The sequence below is a fragment of the Heloderma suspectum genome, chromosome 7 (genome assembly GCF_057233095.1).
Source record: "Heloderma suspectum isolate Gila_16-S chromosome 7, 16-S_ref, whole genome shotgun sequence".
NCBI lineage: Eukaryota > Metazoa > Chordata > Lepidosauria > Squamata > Helodermatidae > Heloderma > Heloderma suspectum.
The window spans coordinates 125287992-125308480 of record NC_139464.1 but is presented as its reverse complement, the minus strand read 5'-3'; the positions used below and the strand labels follow the sequence as shown (position 1 = coordinate 125308480).

Here is a 20489-nt window from a genome sequence, read left to right as displayed (position 1 = left end):
AAAATGAAGTTTTATATCTGCTGCCCTGATATATCCCAGCTGAGCAGAGCTGAGCAGAGCTGAGCAGAGCAAGCTGCTCCAGCTGGTCCAGGGACCAGAGAAGCAAGCAAGCTCCCAGAGAGCGAGCGAACAGAGCGAGCAGACAGGGGGAGCAAACAGGAGTTGGCCAGGGGAGTTTGGCAGGGGAGGTCAAGGGGGAGGCCCCTAACATTTTTTTTCTTTTTGAACTAACTTTATTATTATTATTATTATTATTATTATTATTAGTCTTGTAACACACACTTCCACACCAGCGGGACTCTGTTTTTAACCTCTACTGAATAGAGCAGCAGGCACAGGCTAGTCTAGAACAATCACAAAGCCAGACACAAAAAGGGAAAAGAGGCAATGGAAGGACATGACTCTCCAGTGGTGGTGACCTGCAAGGTGTGTGCCATGTTTGTTTTCTTGCCTGAGAACAACATGGCCTACACCTGCAACAAGTGCAAGTTGATCACGCTGCTGGAAGAAAAAGTAAGTGGACTGGAGCGGCAACTGTCGACCCTCCGGGGAATAACAGAACACAAAGAGTTCTTGGACAGAATGGGGGAACTACAGCAGCAAAGGGAAGACCAGAAGCTTGAAGAGCAACAGCAAGATGAGGCAGAAGTGGGAAATGCTGAGGTGAAGAAAAATGGAGTAGAGGATACTCCTTGGGAAAGGGTGACAGTTAGGAGAAGAAGAACTAGACGCCACTCTGCACCAGTGGAAGCAGTGGAGCTGTGGAACCTGGTACTTGCGGATGAGACTGGAGGACAGCCTGCAGAGGAAGAATCACAGGGGAACCTGCATGAGAGTGAGCAAGAGGCTGAAGGTCAGTCAAGCAGAGGCGATGAAACCCAGGCCTACAAGAAGAAGAAGAGAAGAGTGGTAGTAGTGGGAGACTCCTTGCTGCGTGGGATCAAGACCCAAGTATGTCACGAAGACCCGTGGACTCACCAGGTATGTTGTCTCCCGGGAGGACAGATTAGAGATGTGACTGAAAGGTTGCCTGCACTCATAAAGCCCACTGACAGGTATCCCTTTCTTCTCATCCATGTGGGAACAAATGATACCGCCAAGCAGAGCTACGAAGAAATCACGTCAGACTTTGAAGCTTTGGGAAGAAAACTGAAGAACTTTGGGGCCCAGATAGTTTTCTCAACCATCCTTCCAGTAGTTAGAAGAGGGATAGAAAGGGAAAGAAAAATACTCCGGGTGAATGACTGGCTATGAAGGTGGTGCCGACAAGAGAGATTTGGATTCTGGGACCACAGGCTATACGTCCTGGAAGATGGGCTGTTGGCAAGGGACGGGTTGCACCTCACAAAGGATGGGAAGAATGTGTTTGGCCACAGCATGAAGAACTTCATCAGGAGGGCTTTAAACTGAATCCTACGGGGCAGGGAGATGTAAAGTTGGGGGTAACAATGGACATAGGCGCATGCACTGCAACGGAGAGAACAGCTCTGATAGCGCCCAATAATAGTCTTCAGACACATGTAGGAAGAAAGCCAGACTATGAAGCACATGGTCTTGGATGTCTATATACTAATGCCCAGAGTATGGGAAACAAACAGAACGAACCTGAACTCTTAATACAGGAGGGAAATTATGACCTGGTAGGTATAACTGAGACTTGGTGGGATGACTCTCATGATTGGAATACAGCAATTGAAGGATATAACTTGTTCAAAAAGAAAAGGAGGAACAGAAAGGGAGGTGGGGTTGCACTGTATGTGAAAAATACATATCTCTGCACAGGAATACAGGAAGATGAGCTTGGTAGCCCCATCGAGAGCATCTGGATCAAAATAAATGGAGCAAAGAATAAAAGGAACCTGATGGTCGGAGTCTACTCCCCGCCACCCAGTCAAGGAGAAGACGAGGATGAAACTTTTGAAAAGCAAATAGCCAATGTTTCAAGGAAGCATGATGTAGTAGTAATGGGGGACTTCAATTTCCCCAATATTTGTTGGGAGACAAATTCTGCAAAACATGGCCCCTCCAGGAAATTCCTGACTTGTGTGGCAGATAACTTCCTCCTACAGAAAGTAGAGGAAGGAACTAGAGGATCAGCTATCCTTGACTTGATCCTAACCAACAGAGAAGACTTAGCGGATAAAGCAGCAGTTACAGGAACTCTGGGGGAAAGCGACCATATTGTACTTGAGTTCTTAATTCTAAGGGAAGCAAAAGCCGAGTGTAGTCAAACGCGTACCCTGGATTTTAGGAAAGCTGATTTTCATAAACTCAGAACAATGATCAGTAAGGTCCCATGGCAAGTGACGCTAACAAGAAAAGGAGTCCAAGATGGGTGGGAGCTTTTAAAAAAGGAAATTCTCAAGGCACAATCACAAACAATTCCAACAAGAAGAAAAGGTGGAAGACAACAGAAGAAGCCAATGTGGCTTCACAAAAAGCTTAGGGATGACCTGAAAACAAAAAAGGACACATATAGGAAGTGGAAAGAAGGCCAAGCAACAAAGGAAGAGTACAGGCAGGTAGCACAGAATTGCAGAGTTGGCATCAGGAAGGCTAAAGCTGAGAACGAGCTGAGGTTAGCGAGGGATGCTAAAAGGAACAAAAAGACTTTCTTCAGCTACGTGCATAGTAGAAGGCAGAGGAAAGAAATGGTTGTTCAGCTATTAAATTATTAAATAAGGATGGCAAAACGATAACAGATGACAAAGAAAAGGCAGAGGTGCTCAATTCCTACTTTGGCTCAGTCTTCTCCCAAAAGAGGGTCTATGACCCCCCTGGCAAAGGCAAACTACAGGCCGAAGGGGCAGGATTGCAGCTTGAGATCAACAGGCATGTGGTCAAGGAATACCTAATTACTTGGAATGAGTTCAACTCTCCAGGGCCAGATGAGTTCCAGTTCCAGTAATAAAGGAACTGGCAGAAGAACTCTCAGAACCACTGTCTATTCTCTTTGAGAAATCATGGAGGACGGGGGAAGTGCCAGATGACTGGAGGAGGGCTAATGTTGTCCCTATCTTCAAAAAGGGTAAAAAGGAGGAACCTGGGAACTACAGACCAGTCAGTCTGACATCAGTCCCTGGGAAAATTCTGGAGCAGATGATAAAGCAATCCATCTGGAAGCACCTTGAAAACAATGCAGTGATTACTCGAAGCCAACATGGATTTGTCAAGAACAAGTCCTGCCAGACGAATCTGATCTCATTTTTTGATCACGTAACCTCCCTTGTGGACTGTGGGAATGCTGTGGACATAATATGCCTCGACTTCAGCAAAGCTTTCGACAAAGTGCCACATGATCTCCTGATGAGCAAACTAGCTCAAAGTGGGCTAGATGAAACAACGATCTGGTGGATCCACAGTTGGCTACAGAATCGGACTCAAAGAGTGCTTATCAATGGGACCTTCTCAAGCTGGGGAGAGGTAACGAGTGGGGTACCGCAGGGCTCAGTCCTGGGCCCAGTGCTCTTCAACATTTTTATGAATGACTTGGAGGAGGAGGTGCAGGGAATGCTGATCAAATTTGCAGATGACACAAAATTGGGAGGGATAGCTAATACTTTGGAAGACAGAAACAAAATTCAAAGTGATCTGGATAGACTGGAGCACTGGGCAAAAAACAGTAGAATGACATTTAACAGGGATAAATGCCACATTCTGCACCTAGGAAAAAGAAACCAAATGCACAGTTACAAGATGGGGGATATGTGGCTCAACAACACTACAAGGAAGAAGGATTTTGGAATTGTTGTCGATCACAAGCTGAATATGAGCCAACAATGTGATGTGGCTGCAAAAAAGGCCAATGCCATTTTGGGCTGCATTAATAGAAGCATAGCTTCCAAATCACGTGAAGTACTAGTTCCCCTCTACTCAGCACTAGTTAGGCCTCATCTGGAGTACTGTGTCCAGTTCTGGGCACCACACTTGAAGAAGGATGCAGACAAACTGGAGAGGGTTCAGAGGAGGGCAACAAAGATGATCAGGGGACTGGAAACAAAGCCCTATGAAGAGAGACTGAAAGAACCGGGCATGTTTAGCCTTGAGAAGACTGAGGGGAGATAGAGAGCGCTCTTCAAGTACTTGAAAGGTTGTCACAGAGAGGAAGGCCAGGATCTCTTCTCCATCATCCCAGAGTGCAGGACACAGAATCATGGGCTCAAGTGACAGGAAGCCAGATTCCGGCTGAACCTCAGGAAAAGCTTCCTGACTGTAAGAGCAATACAGCAATGGAACCAATTACCTGGGGAGGCGGTGGGCTCTCCCACACTGGAGGCCTTCAAGACGAGGCTGGACAGCCATCTGTCAGGGATGCTCTGACTCGGATTCCTGCATTGAGCAGGGGGTTGGACTCGATGGCCTTGTAGGCCCCTTCCAACCCTACTATTCTATGATTCTATGATGCTAGACACATTTATGTGGGAATAAGCACTATTTGGTTGTAAAAAGGCATAACATATATATTTAAAGTAAAAATAATAAAATGAGTATCTGCACCTGTTATGTACATGCCTGGTTGGCTACCCTGACCATAAAATATCTTTTAAAAAGAGAGGACAGGATTCTGCAGCAAGCGGCATCAGCATACTGGTTCAGGTGCTGATGCAGGCTGGTTTGCCAAGGCCCCCATCACCTGCCACTCTCTGGGTGATAATTTGGGGGGCTTCAGGGGCCTGGACTTTGGCCCTGAGGTCCCGCCCTAGCTGCACCACTGGCTAAGGGACAAGCAAAGGGAGGCATCTGATCACATGGAAAGGCAAAACTCATGAAATTGGCCCTCCCATGTAGTGGTGGGACTCTCAGCCCCCTTTGCACACACCCACAGCTATGTGGGATCCACTTCTTTATTGCTCAATACCATACCTCAATATTGTATATGCAAATAGTGACATAGACTGAGTTCGGATGTCACGATAGCCCACGATGGGTTAAATAAGCCACAATAGCTTATTTAACCCATCATGGGTTATCATGTCATCTGTTGGGAATATTTAAATCCACGATGGCTTATTTGGCCAAAATAAACCACTGTGATAACCCATGGTCAACAGCAAGGGTTATTTAACCCATCGTGGGTTATCATGTCACCTGGCACTCACCATGGCTTATTATGATAGCCTACAGTGTTGGCTGGCAAAAGCAGCCAAAACCACTGTGGCTGCTCTGCTCCAGCCTGCAGAGCCCCCTTTCCGAGACCTGACAAGCAGCACAGGAACACCCACAGCCAAAGCACCACAGCCTTCTCTGATGCCACACTACAGTTACAAAATGACAGCTTTCCCAGAGTACAATGACAGCCTTGTGCTATTGCGCTACGCCACTACCGCAAAGTTACACAATGACAGGCTTTCCTGATCGCTACTCTGTAACTGCGCAACTTGGGAAAATAGGGGAATAGGGAAAGAACTGTTCACTTTTCCCGGAAGAAGCAAAATTGCACAGTTATCCACTACAGCACCTGAAGGCTCCCCATGAGGGCACCTCCCTTGTGCAATTTTGCCCCATTCAAGTAAGTTGCCAAAGAGTTATAGCTCCCACCCCCATTTCCCTTTTCTGGCCACTTCTCCATCAAAAAAGTGAAGCTGGACAATACAGTATGAGCTCCTCCACTACAAATGCAGCCTCCCCTGAACGCACTATCGCAGGGCCATACTACAGCTAAGTCACACAATGCCAGATCTCTCTGATCACTACTGTGAAAAAAGGAAAAAGAAGAAGCAACTGCAGAATAGGGGAATGTAGGCACAGGGTGCAGTACGGCCTCCCCTGGTCATGCAATCCCGCTAGTGTGAAGTGTCACATTTATAGCCCTCTGTGACGAGACTGACACTGCTCACTTTTCCATAAAAACTGCAATGCAAGGGAAGCTGGCATACCATCTAGCAGAGCAAGAGGACTGGAGAGGGAAGAGGAGCAAGCACAGGGAAAATGAGCAACACGCAGTAGCTTATTTGGCTGATCATGTGGGGGATAACAGTAGCTTATTTTCTAAATAAGCTTCTGCGAGTAGCTTATTAAGTCCCTAAACAACTCAGTGGTCCAGGTTGACATGTCATGCCACATAGCGTATGAAGGGGCTGATCGTGGGTTGTGCTGTAAAGTGGAAGAGGTAGGAACACTGCAAGCAGTGTCCCCACGAGCCCCCGAAAACCCATCAGAAACCAAGGGGTTGTCATTACGTGCAAACCGGGTCAATAATTAGCACTCACTCAGTGCGGTTGCTCAACTAGCTGTGGATCCAACTAATTGTAGTATTGTCCAACCGCATTTTACCATCTTGTCAACAAGGATATCATTGGAAACCTTGTCAAATGCTTTGCTGAAATCATGATATACTATGTCCACAGCATTACCACGATCTACCAAACTAGTAACTAGGGGGGAAAGGGAGATAAGGTTGGTCTGGCATAGCTTATTCCTGACAAACTCATATTCTATTAATCAATGTAGTATTTTCTAGATGCTCACAGAATGGCCACTTAATCATTTAATCAAGAATTTTGCCCATTATTGACATCAGGCTGACCAATCTGTAGTTTCCTGTATCTACCTTTTCCCCCTTCTTGCATATGGGGACAACATTTCCCCATCTCCAGTCTTCCAGCACCTCACTCCAGGAGTTCTCAAAGATTATAGACAGGGACTCTGAACATAGAAACATAGAATCATAGAGTAACAGGGTTGGAAGGGGCCTGCAAGACCATCGAGTCCAACCCCCTGCTCAATGCAGGAATCCAAGTCAGAGCATCCCTGACAGATGGCTGTCCAGCCTCGCCTTGAATGCCTCCAGTGTGGGATAGCCCACCAGCTCCCTGGGTAGACATCTCAAGCTCTTTCATTTTCCCTGTCTTACACCTACTGTACAATGGCATAGGTCTGTCAATAGATATTAGCCATGGTGGTTAAACAGAACCTCCAGGTTCAGAAATCTTAACAGCAGTTGCTGAGGGGCAAACAATGGGGGAACCCTATCCCCTTCTTACTTGTGGGCTTCCCAGGAGCATCTAGATGGCCCCTGTTGGGAAAAAATATGCTAGACTAGAGGGACCCTTGATTTGATCTGGCAGGGCTCTTATGTTCTTATGGTAGTTCTGCTGTTGCTTAAAAAAAAAAAAAACAGACAGTGCTGTGTTGCCTCCCAGTTTCTTGATTCCAAATTTGGAACAGACAAGAGGCAATAAGGCCTTGATCCAAATGCTGGTATCCACTCCTATGAGTTTTGTTTTTTTTTAATTGCTAATGCATCCATTATCTTGGGAGATATTTCTTGCTTCAGATTTCTAAATGCAAGTATCAGCCCTAGGACTCCACATAGAGGAACACTACGCTTAACTCATATAAATAGTTATACTGATGGTGCCCCCACCCCATCCCATCCCACCCCACTTTTAAAAAAAATGTTACTTGTGTTCTTATAGCAAATAACTGATGTACACCAATGCAGACTCATTTCCAAGTCTGCACTGGAAAACCTCCTGCCCTGTGAATATGCATAAACATATGACATTTGGTTTAAAACCTTCTGGTATTTACAGACCTGTATTCAATTTTTTTTTGTTATGTACTGGAACACTGGACAGGAGGGAGAGAGGGTGAAAGGTACAAGCACAGGGGACAGGTATGCCATCTGGCTTGCCTGCTGCATCCAGTCCCTGCCACCACCCGCACCCTGCTTCTCTGAGGAGCAGTCGGCCTGTGGAAGAGGGCAGGGGTGGCAGAGGGCCAGGGGCAGCTGGGAGTGGGCAGAGGATGAAAAGATAGAATGCTCTGCTGAGTGCTTTGTGCCATTTCAGGCTCCGGGACACAATCCAGCCTTGGGCAGGGTGGCGGCAGCAGCAGCAGCAGCCAGGCCAAAGGCAGTACATGAGAGGGTCATACATAGCTTCTGATCCAGCTGGCTGCAGCCTGGAGTCCTCCGAGACAGCACAACGGTCCCTGGGGTCTCCACCAATTTCACATGCCCTGTCTTCCCTGAGCGGCCTCCAGCCCTGGTGTCTGTCTACGAACAATGGTGAGTGAAGGGAGAGGTGCAGGTGTGCAGGTGCAGACCCGGACCAGATCACCACCTCCTACCATCCCTAACTAGCAAAACCAGAAGAAATGATGCACAATAGTAAAAACTGGAAAATATGGGGCAAAATAAGATAACTTAGTTTGTACCATTGACCCAGATTACAGAATTCAGCTTTACTTGGCACAGAATTTGGATTGTCTGGCTGTGGAATTTTGATTGATTGGTTTTTAGCGTGAGGTACACGCTGCCTCTAAGAAGTCACATATCCAATGTCTGATGAATACTGACTATGCGTGCTTGGAGATAAAGTAACAGCCATAACAGTCTCTGCTTTTTGTGGAATCCATTCACTCGCTCACAAAGCTATATTCTTCAAACCTTTCTATATTAGAACTCTGAGGCCTGGTTCACATGACAAAACTACCCAGTTTTGTTTTGTTTTTTAAACCCTGGGTAGTCATGATATGCGAACTGAGAGCTTCTCCACATCCCACCATGGTACCGCTGTTTCTAATTCCCGTTCAAGCGTGGGCTCTGTGCACTGGTTGTTTTTATCTCGCTACATTCAGGGGGTGGGTGGCGTCTCTCATACACATCACTACTCTTGTGCAACAAACCCTTACATGTGGCGGGGCATCGCACAATGTCCTCCATGGTACCTGCCCCTTTCCCTCCCTCGCAGATTACTGGTTAGTGGGCTGTGACTGACAGCAACCTCACCCCCACCCCCAGACATGGTTTTCAGTTGCCTGGCAGACTGACAGAATGCTGCTGCACCAGCCATTCCGTGTTACGCTGAGTTTGACTGTTTCGCAATCACAGCATGGCGGCATGCCGCTCTGTCGCTCTTATGGACATCCACCATGTTGTGCTGTGCCAGCAAACACTACGGAATGAGGAGGAGGAGGCAGAACACAGGCGTGGCAGGGTGACTCTCCCACCCCGGTGTCACTGTTGTCATCATCATAACCGCGCCCCCCACAAATGCCCACACACAGTGATTCATTTTGCCATGGTACGAGTACATGCACTGACACTGGCGCTTCCATGACACAACCAGAGAAAATACAGCATTTCCCCCTTTCTGAAATAGCACGGGATAAGCAGGGGGAAAGTGCAGGAAAACTCCTGTAGGACAACGACATCATATAAAGCACCAGAAAATTCCATGCTTGAGGAATGATGAATGCACAGCAAAACCCAGGTGTAGAGACACCCTGAGTCAGAAAAGGCCAGCATTGCCATCAGATAGATGACCGCTTGGTTTTTGACTCAAAATGTCTTACAATAAAAACAGGTATATCGTTTTTAGAAAAGTAGGACCAATTTCAAAGCATCTTTACTGTGTTCAAACCAAATGCACCTTTCCTGACCCTGGCCAAGCTCTGAGAGGGGAGAAAAACAGTTCTGGAAATTTGGTGGCAAGTCAACTGTAAAGAATGCCTGTGATATCTTCAAGTGCAGATTTGTATTTTTATAATTTTTAAAAATCTGTTTCTGGGTTTTAATAAGCTGAAAAATGAAGAGATAAATATACATGAAACACTTTTTAAAAAACCCAGACAGCTGGCCTAAAGCATTGGCGGAGGGGTGGATTGGGAGCTGATATGCTGGTTTGCTCATGGCTGTCATTCAAAATCTGAAGCCAAGAGGGCACCAGGTTTACTCTACAAATGAGTGTCCTGTGAGTTTCTTCACTCTAGGGTGCTTCCAGAAGAGGCTTTCTATGTGCAATCAACCTGCCTCATTCACAGAATTTTATAGGGGGTCCAGATGACATCATTTATTTGTAACCCTCTTGTGTTTTCCCACCACTTCTTCCATCTTTTTTTTTTTCCACAGAAAATCTGTTAAGGAGGAAAAGAAGGAATAGCTGCACAGTGTCATTTGATTTGTAGCGCTATGGGACCTCCATCTAGAAACACCCTGGGTTATGCGGTGTGTAGCTGCTAGCTGTAAGGGGGCCAGTTGAAGCAGCCTCTCACTGATGCCATTCCTCTTTGCCTTCATTGGGCTGGTAAGGCAAAAGGTGGCTTGCTAATTCCCACAGGGAATTAAACTGGCAATGGGATACCTTTATGCTGCATTCTCTGAAAAAAAGAAAAAAGAATAACCTTTTGTGTTTTAAGTGTGATATGGGGCTTCTCCACACAGGACTTTTATCCTGCTGTTGAGGTTGGTTACTCATGGAAGTTTGCAGGTCCTTTACATGACATTGTCAACCTCCAGGGCATCTCCCTCACTAAATGACCTTTATCCCATTTTTTAAAAGATTGGAGATAATGAGCTATGAAATTACAGCACGTTGTGTTCCCTCGTGAAAAGAGGAAATCCCGCAATAAGAGGAGCTGGACCACAGCACCATCTAGTGGCTGTATAATGAAACATATTGAACAACACAGATAAGGGGGGAAAGAGGGGGGAAGGGAAGCATGTGTAAAGGGAGCTCGTCGTGATCCTGCATTTAAAATGGAAGCAGAAAGCCCCAGTAAAGTTGCGGGATTTTAACCTGGTGTTAAAATGCTCTAAATGTAAAGGAAAACTGGGCCCCAGTCTCCAGAGAAGTGGCATATTAGGACTCTGAAAAAGAACAACCTTTTAGGCAGTCAACATAAGTTATCTAGTAAGACCCAACCACCTATCCCAATTGAATGACAGATCTTTGAAGAACTGTATGAAGAAACAAATAGAAGTGAACATTTAGTTCTATTTCTTTAAAACACACCAAAAGTAGAAAAGCTCAACTGAACAAACAGCTTGACTCTCAAATCATTCCATTAGCACAAGTCCAATTTCCTTCAACACTGCTTGCAGCAATCTGATACTATGAGTACTGGACCGAGATGCCAGGCGGTTCACATTGACCAGGATGCAAAACAGCGTCTTCTTGGCTCACCATCTAGATCTGGAGGAAGTGCGCTGCTTGACTGCTGACAAGTTGAATGGGAGCTAAACCTACCGAGCTTCGCCACAGCACTACAGCTTTGCACGAAGGTAGCAATATTCTGCTGCCTGCTTATTTTTGCATGTTTTTGCAGACTTCCCAGTCACACATACTCCCAAACTGAGTCAGCATTCCTTGTTTTCAAAAGAAGGATGTTTTTCAGGTACAATGAATCAACAGTACTAGAACAAGGTCAGTCAGAAACAATGAAAAGGGACCTTTGGCATTTGGCTATTAATTTAATGGCCCTTTCTCAGTTCTTTAAGAAAATGCTTCACAGTGATTTCAAACTGCGTAACATTTCATTTTAGAAAACTTTTAAATATAACTATTCTGGATGAAATTCTTAAACGACATGCAATGATGCCCAGAGGTTATTTGTAAAAGATATGCTGCTATATCAGGGTTAAACTCCACAACCACACCCCATTTTCCAGCCAAAAACATCCCATCCACTATTTCCTACCAAAGGTACCATTTGCAATAAACAGTAAATTCAGGGGAAATAGCATTGGGGGTGGGGGGATATTTTTCTTGGGAAAATGGGTCTGGGAGAAAATGATTAAACCCCCTCCTTATGTGCCACAGGGAAAGCTTATCAAATTTGCAGATTACATAAAACTGGGGGTGGGGGGATAGCTAATACTGCAGATGACAGGAATAGAATTCAAAGTGACCTCGATGGAAAACTAGTCTGAAACAAAATGAATTTAAACAGAGACAAGTGCAAAGTTCTGCATTTATGCAAGCAAACAAACAAAATCAGATTCACAGGTATAGGATGGGGATACCCAGCTTGGCACAGGTACATGTGAAAAAAAGATCTTGGAATTGCAGTCAGTCACAAGCTGAACATGAGCTTGCACAAGTTAGAAGTAATAGTGCCACATTATCCTGGAGTAATCTACCTCATTTGGAACACTGTGTCCAGTTTGGTACAACACAGTTTAAGAAGGTTGTGGGACAAGTGCAGAGGAGGACAACAAAGATGGCAAAGGGCCAGCGGGACCCTATGAGGACAGGTTTGGCCTGGGTATGTTCAGCCTGGGGAAGATAAGAGTGTGGGGAAACAGGGTGTCACTCTTCAAATTCCTGAAGAGCCGTCACATATAAGAAGGGAAAGACTTGTTCTCTGCTGCCACAGCAGGCAGGATGAGACCTAATGGGCTTAGGTTACAGTAGAGTAGATTTTGGTTGAACATCCAGAGAAAATGGAGATGACTGGCTCTCCCTTGCTAGAGGTCTTCAAGCAGAGGCTGGACTGTTGGGGATGCTCTAGCTCCAGATTTCCTGAATCAAGCAGGTCTAAAAGGCTACCTCCAACTCTATTATTCTATGAGAGTCATGCTTCAATCACTTTGTAATGCACATGTAAAACTTATACTGGTCAGAGTGCTCGTTCACATTATAAATGTCTTCCCTGTGCTTTCTCTTAACAAATAAACACTGCAAGAAAGGTGTAACAGTTACTTAAGGCTTGTAACTGATGGGCCACAGCTTGGTAATACAGCAAGCCCAGTGATGAATCCCTGGCAACTCCATTTGAAAGGAGCTCTGGGAACTAAGCTGGGAAATGCTTGTGCCTGAGACTCTAGAAAGCTATTGCCACCTTCAAAGGCTCATATAACGTAAGCAGTAAACAGCTCAGGGTCATGTGAGCCAGGAAGTCCACCAAATTTTACCTCAGGTTGGTGAACCCACTAGGTTGCCGCCAGTGAGCCACTGGTCCCTCAGCCTCAGTACCTCTATCTGCAATTCGAGAATAACAATACTGACATACTTTGCAGGTCTGTAAAGATTAATGAGAAAAACTCTGGACACTATAAAGAACTATAAGGTTAAGGTTAAGGCCTTTTGATTTGATGGTTGGGCCTATATATTAGAATGAGATAATTGAGGTGTGATTATATATATGTATGTATGTATATAAGGGGCCGCGGTGGCTTAGTGGTTAAGACACTGAACTGCAGACTGGAAGGTCGGCAGGACAGCAGTTCAAGACCCGAGTGCCACGTGACGGAGTGAGCTCCTGTCTTCAGTCCCAGCTCCTGCCAACCTAGCAGTTTGAAGGCGAGAAATTGCAAGTAGATAAATAGGTACCGCCTCGGTGGGAAAGGTAACAGCGTTCCGTGCACCTCGGTGTTTAGTCATGCCGGCCACATGACCACGGAAGCATCTTCCGACAGCGCTAGCTCTTCAGCTTAGAAACGGGGATGAGCACCACACCGTAGAGTCGGACACGACTGGTTGGGGACACCTTTACCTTTACCTTTTTATGTATGTGTATATATATATATATATATATATATATATATATATGGATTTTTTATACTGACAAGTTGTATATTTTTATTGGTTTTAATGACATATTATGTATTGTGATGTGCCCTAAATTCTATAAATAAATAACTATGCTGCTCCAAGTAGATGTTGTTGGAAGGGGACACCAAATGTAGTGCTATCCAAGGGGGGTTCTCCATGACAATGGAAGGAGAAACAAATGAAGGATTACCCAGATTTTTTCAAGGAATCAGCTTTGGTGTGCTTTGGTCTCCATGAGTGAGTGCACTGCACCGGTATAAGTCACTTCACACAAGATACTTCCAGGTGGGGTGGGGGGATTGGAGTAAATGTCATCAGACTGGCAGGGGCCACTCAACCAATAAGAGAAGCTCTCCCTCCCGCCCACGTCCAGGCTCTCTTTTCCCCTTCCTCTGATACTCCTGTAAGGCAATGGATCAAAGCTTAGCATTAATTACTTCCTTATGCCAACAAAGCATCATGCTGGAGTAGATGCGGAGGGTGGTACACACCACAACAGAAGTGCAGACAAACCGAATTAAGGAAAAAAAATTGGACTAAAAGTAGTCTCAGACAAACCAGTTTTTCAGCGCGAACCTCCAGAGTGGCTGCGAGATGGCCATGATGTCATGTGCCCCAAATGACCCCCAATACAGCAACCTCACAGTAAATCGCTCGTGGAGACACCCCCCGTCTCTCCTGAGCAATGTTACTTCTTACCTTCCTGTGTCATGAAATCATCTTCAGCAAAGTTATTGAAATTGCCACAGAGCCCACAGGTCTTGTTGTAGTGCTTGTCTGCAAGGATTAAATGAATGTTCCTACTGATGTCAGCCTTTGCCACAAAGCCATGGTCTTCACTGGACAACTTATAATAACCTGCCTCAATTTCTATAAATACTCCATTGGAAGCATAAGGTATTGACATCCTGTTATAAAAGAAATAAAGATTCTTTAGTACGGGATGCAGAAAATAATATATTCACTTCAATTCTAAAGTGATATCAATGCTATCAACATTTTTACCTTTTGTCGCCCTGAGTCACAGTGCCGTCTAAAAACAAATGAACATCAGAATATTCCCCAAGGTATAGAGAGAGGCTGTTTCTTTTTCCATTCTGGTAGTCAACTGAAAAGAAACAGGAGATTAAAGAGTTTCCCCTAAAAATGAATGGCTTGCTGTTCTTCTGAAGAACTTCAGGCAAACCTTGAGGCTGTCCTCTCAGCACCTTCATAGTATGAATTCACACTTGATTTGAACTTAGAATTAGCATGCAGGTTATATTTACAGGGCTTCTGTAGAAACCTTGAATGACTGTTAAAGGGATGGTTTGTCTTTCATGCGAGAGTGACTCTGCTGGCTGGGCCCGTCCGTGTCGAGCTGGAAGGGGAGATGGATCCCTCACCTTTGCATGAGACCATCAGGCAGCCATAATAGCCTCATACCATCGTGACCGGTTCTGCAGACAAAAGCAAGGAGACCAGAGAAGGCCTGCTGCTTTGGCCTGCTGCATAAAGGCTTGTTTCACCAGCAAGTCGTCCCAAGGGCAGCAGGGCCATGACCCAGCTTGTCTTGGACCTGTTCCGTGCGCACCATGGCTCTTTCAGCCCTGCGCCCTAAATCTGAGTCTTGATCAGAGTCATGAAAAACAGCCACCACTGAAAGGAATGGGGTGTTTTATACTTCTGTGCTCATATCATGTTTAAAATATTATGCACACGTCAGCAGAAAGGCAGAGAGGTTCCTGAGACCAATCTTTGGCAAGTGTCTTAAATAGGTTTCATTTTATTTCACTGTAAATCAGGATTTAAAATAATGGATTGTACAGTAATTAAACATTCGTATTTAAACATAGTTAAATGTGGTTTCATAATTGTGTTAGACAATGAAAAGGTTGCTGGGGGGGTGCATTATGTCACTAAACCTCACTAAATGGAGTCATGACATTGTCAAAGAGGAAAGGCTTTATTATCTTAAAACACTTTAAAAAATGTGTTGCACCATATAGGCACCTTTTCCTGCCTCCATCTATTCCACCTTCCCACTTCATGGTGCTGCCTGAAACAAGTTACTTCACCATGCGGCATCACAGGGCTGGCCATGCTCATACTTCTCACCTGTGACAACCCTGGAAAAGATGAAAACCTCCTATTGGCTGTGCATTAAGATTTTTTTAAACCCAGAGAACTAAACTGTTACAGACACTAAAGTAAATTGATTCCAGGATGTGCCTTTACCTGAACAGCAGACAGGATTGTACTTTGAAGCTTGCATATTCATATTCCAGCTTAAACTTACCCAAGAGTGAGAAGGATCTTTTGTCACAATCTCCAGCAAGCAGATAGCTGCAGTCACCAGCAAAGTCATACAGAGATGAATCAAATGTTTTAATGTGGTCATCTCCAAAAAGGCTACAGTGTGTAGAAGACTGAGAAACTTCTTTTCCTGCTGCAAGACAATGATTTGTTGGTATAGGATATCCAAAAACACACAGTCTAATCTAAGAATCAGAACATTTCTAAGAGTTTCCAGTCAACTGCTGTACATTAGCAACATTCCCAGGGACACAGCAGAAACCTGAAGAACTTTGGCACGTTTGTATATGCATTTAATAACGTTTTTAAAAGGCCCCCCAACATCTCCCTATAAAGCAAAATAAGGACATAATATGTACAATGACTTTCATCTTGGAAATAGGTTGAAACATATGAAACGCTAACAAGAGATGGAATGCTACTGGATTGTGGAAGTAGATTTCTAGAAATAGAAATCTAGTGCCCTAGATTTCAGGTGCCATCTGTGGATAGAGATGTGGCAGTCGAAGGAGCAGATACACCATGCCAACGGTGCTTGAAGGGCAAAGAATATGCTGCATAACACACATATGAAGTTGCCTTATCCTGCATTCAGACCAATGATTGCATGCTAGGGATCATTAGGAAAAGAACAAAAATAAAACTGCAAATATCATGATGCCTTTTTAAAAATATATGGTGCAGCCACACTTGGAACACTGTGTCCCATTCTGGCTTCCACATCTCAAAAGGATATTGTAGAGGTGGGACAGGGCAACCAAAATGATCATGGAGAACTTCCCCTCCAAGGAAACATTACAACATTTGGGAGTTTTTAATTTAGAAAAAGGCGAGTAAGAGGGGATATAGTCAAAGCACCCGTTTGGGGACAGCTGGCGTAAACAGAACTACAGCTAGGTCTAACACAGGGCCTCCTCTGGCCTTGCCTGTTCCCTCTGGGGGCTGTGTGGATTGAGCCCAGATGCAAATGGGCAGCAGTGACCATGGTGAGGAGGAGGGGGGCACTCGGGGAAGGGAGGCCCACAGAATGTATCTTGCCCAAGCCCTCTCCCCCAACACTGCATGCCAGCTCTGGTCTAAAAGATCACATTTACCAAACTAAAGTTCCAAGGGTGTGCGTGTGTGTGCATGCGTGTGTGTGAGAAAGAGAGTTAGAATTATAAAAAATCAGCATAGATTAGTAGTGTAAATATGCCTTGAGCATCTGGTGCAATGTGCAGCTCCCTCTCATTTCATGCCAGCATCTGAGACAAATCCAAAGGTGTTTTGTTTTGGGGGGGCGTGGAGCAAGAATGCCAGGCCAGGCTGATAAAATAAGTCAGGGCAGGAATAATAGACAACATCTTACCTAATGTTGGGACAGGCAGAGCTAACAGCAGAAGCAAGACTCTGTAGCCTATCATCTAAGAAATAAACAAAGAAGAGTTATTAGAACATGTTTTCTTTAACATGTTAACCTAAAAAGAACACAGTCAACATCATCTTGTCCTACGGGGAAAACCTTATATGTATTTTAATTATATTGGCCAATGGAATAGTTAAACACAAGCATAACTCTGTCCCAATGCAATTATTTTGTCTTAAAATTATGTAGATATGCAATACAATTTTATACATATTTGCACTGGATTAAATGGGATTTACTCCAATCTAAGTGTGTACAGAATTCAGGTTTAGCCGAATAATTTGCATTATTTTCATTAGCATTTATTTCTCCCCTCACCTCCAGCGCACGCGCACACGTACACGCACACCGTTGCCTCATCTCTTAATTTAATACATTGAGATCTTGATTTGTGCTGATGTTTGGACCCTTTAATGTCATTTATGAATTGGTCTCTATCCTCCAACCCCCAAACAATTTTAGCTTCTGCATCCAGTGGGAGGAATAACATGTTTTAAATCTGTTACAGAAGATGTGCATTTACATATTTCTGTAGCTTATAACCAGCCATCGTCAGCACTGCGGAGTCACACCAGGCCCATACAACTGCATGTGCGTGGGTCAGGATGGCATCAGTTACCTCATCCTACAGACCTCCACACACTGGAGGTCGCATCTGCACATGAATCCATGTGGATACACTGCAGTCCAGATGGGCTCTGCACAGTCTGTATCCTCGAAAGATGTTGGGTATGGATGGTGCATTCAGAGCCTATGCACGTTGCGGTGTACATGTGTCATCCCCTTTGCTGATGGGACTTCCAACTTGTGAAGACTGGGCATACCAAGAGGGTGGGGTCCATGGCCGTGATCCTGACCCACACATGCATGTATAACTGTATGTGCTTTGTATGATTGCCTGTGCAGGGCCAGACAATATGTGCTCATTCCGAAGGATATGCTGCAACAAAAATGGCAAGAAGAATGCTGCCTAATGGTCAAAGTAAACTCTAGAAGTTTTCAGATGCAGCAAGCAAGTGGAATTTTAACCATCCTGGCACCAGACTTCTGGGATGAATACAGATAGTCATTTACCAAGCGGAACGTTACCTCCAGCCTTATGTAACTAACTGGTAGCTAATTGGTTATCTACACAATTCAGTCAAGCGGTGAAGAGGTGTTGCCCCACTTCTCCAGATTTCTGATCAAGTGCAGAAGTATGGTAAAAAAAAAATAATCCTCACCTCTTGGCAGAATGATACAAAGTAGTTTATGAAGCAGTTACATGCACCCTATGTGGCAAGTTACCCTCCAGCAAATGGTTGTCTGTATTCACCCTAAATGCTTCTGTGTTTATGCATTTCCCTGCCAAACTGGCACAACATCCCTCCCATGCCACCACATACCCATCACACTGGCCCAGAAAGCTGTGTTCCATTTTTAAGCACACAAACTCTTAGCACTGGGCTTTAAATCTTTATGAGTTTCACCAAGAGCAAGCATGGCAGACTTCAGGCTTGTGAGTTCCACTCAGTTTTCTACTAGAACTCTAAGATCCACCAGCCAGAGCCTGGAGCAAAAAACATACCCTGAAAATTAAAGAATTCTGAGCCCAGGGATTTCTTTTGTGTGCCAGAAGTGAATGGAACTCCCACTGCGTCCGAATCCACACAAAATCCAGCCCTGGGTGCCCTCTTCCCCCAGCTTTCTTCATTTGGGAAGTATAATTTATGGTGATGGGAGAATCACTGACCAGGTTCGGACAACGCATTGCAGCTCATCGTGGGTTATTTAACCCATGACAAGCTGTGATGTCTGCAGATACCACATTGCGTATGCAATCCCTGCTTGGGGGTTGTCGTGTCATGCAAAGCCAGCTAGCGCGGATTGTTTAACCTTCACATAACCCATGTTCACCAGGTTCACATAACACAACAACCCCCAAACGGGGGTTGCATATTTAAAATGGTGGCCGTCTGTGCCCTGCGCACACTACAGCCTCACCATGGGTTAAATAACCCATGGTGGGCTGCGGTGTCACGCGAGCAGCCTCAATGTTCAAGCCAGTTGAACATTAAACAAGCTAGTTGTGATGTTCCTATTGTCAAACAGCTGAGAGTCACCCAGAGATTTACCAGCAGATCCCAAACTAACTTTCTTTCTTTCTTTCTTTCTTTCTTTATTTATTTATTTATTTATTTATCGCATTTATATCCCGCCTTTTTTCCTCTTGCAAGGAACCCAAGGCGGCTTACATGATCCTCCTTCTCTCTATTTTATCCTCACAACAACCCTGTGAGGTAGGTGGGGCTGAGAGTCTGTGACTGGCCCAAAGTCACCCAGTGAGCTTCCATGGCTGAGTGGAGACTAGAACCCGGATCTCCCGGCTCCCAGTCCAACACTCTCAGCACTACACCACACTGGCTCTCACTACTGATCTAGCAGATAAGCCATGAAAAAATTCAAGAACACAATATTATAAATCAATGTGAATTATTAGTGTTTTATTAGCTGGAAAAAAATAAAGTGGAGGTGTATACCAAACAGAGAGACATACACCTTTTATAGCTTTAGAGGAGGGAAACTAAAAATACATTTAACTGATTTCTGTCCCCAGTTATATGGAGCAACTTCCCACTAGTCCAATTATGCAAATATCAATGAAATACCAGTTTAGTTTAGTGCATGCATGGAAAATTAAACAAGAGTCTTTTCAAAAGCATATATCATTCAGAGATTACACAGAAAAATGGCTAATAGCATGACAATAGCACCCTAAACGATAGGTCTTACTGTGGGGCACAGATGTCTTGAAGACGGGTTGTCAGGCTGCATGTAATAGGTTTTCAAAACTAGCCAGCACAAGGTTATAGCTTGTTATAGCAAGAAGATATAGCTTTGGAATACTCCTAATGAGTGGACCCCAAAAGGTTCAATGAAATTTGATGGACAGGCCCCTACAGAAATATTTTGGAAGCTCATATAGAAATATCTGTCGGTGTCTAGTCCAATATACAAGTCTAAATACAATATCAAAAAAGAACTAGAAATTAAGGGCATAATCAACTGGAGCATATCCTATTTATTGTCACAAATCAGAGCTGTATATTCTGAACTCAGTGTATCCTCACATGCCCAAGGCGAAGGAAATGAAGGCTTTTCCAAGGCTACTGAATGAATGTCATTGCTCAGCAGGAATCTGAACCTTGGTCTGCGACTGCAACATCATGACACGACCACACACAGTCTGCTGAGCCACACTGGCCCTGCCTTACAGGTGTCCTATTGGAATGTATGGGAGGTTTTCTTCGTATCAGGGACATTCTAGAATTCTTCCGTGTTTGCCCATACATGATCTGTTTCATGTTTTAATTTGTACTTGCTTGTGGCTTTTGCCCAGTTCTTATTCCAAGCATATTTATTTGACAAATAAAATCAAAACAACCCAAATAATACACAAATACCAGTCTTCAAAAAAAAATCTGTCCATTGTAAACTCCCTCTTCACTTTTATAAAGAGTCCCTTTAAT

The 20489-nt window shown here is 44.5% G+C and overlaps 1 protein-coding gene across 1 annotated transcript in view; it reads right to left on the bottom strand.

Moving 5' to 3' along the window:
• The window catches only part of VWF (von Willebrand factor), a 273421-nt gene that overhangs the window by 252719 nt on the left and 213 nt on the right, over positions 1-20489 (bottom strand). Inside the window, exons 2-5 of the mRNA XM_084811394.1 lie at positions 16924-16978; positions 15559-15708; positions 14286-14388; positions 13980-14188 (exon numbers count right to left, since the gene is read on the bottom strand). Coding sequence (XP_084667520.1) covers positions 13980-14188; positions 14286-14388; positions 15559-15708; positions 16924-16978 — 517 coding nt within the window. The remainder of the gene's footprint in view (positions 1-13979; positions 14189-14285; positions 14389-15558; positions 15709-16923; positions 16979-20489) is intronic.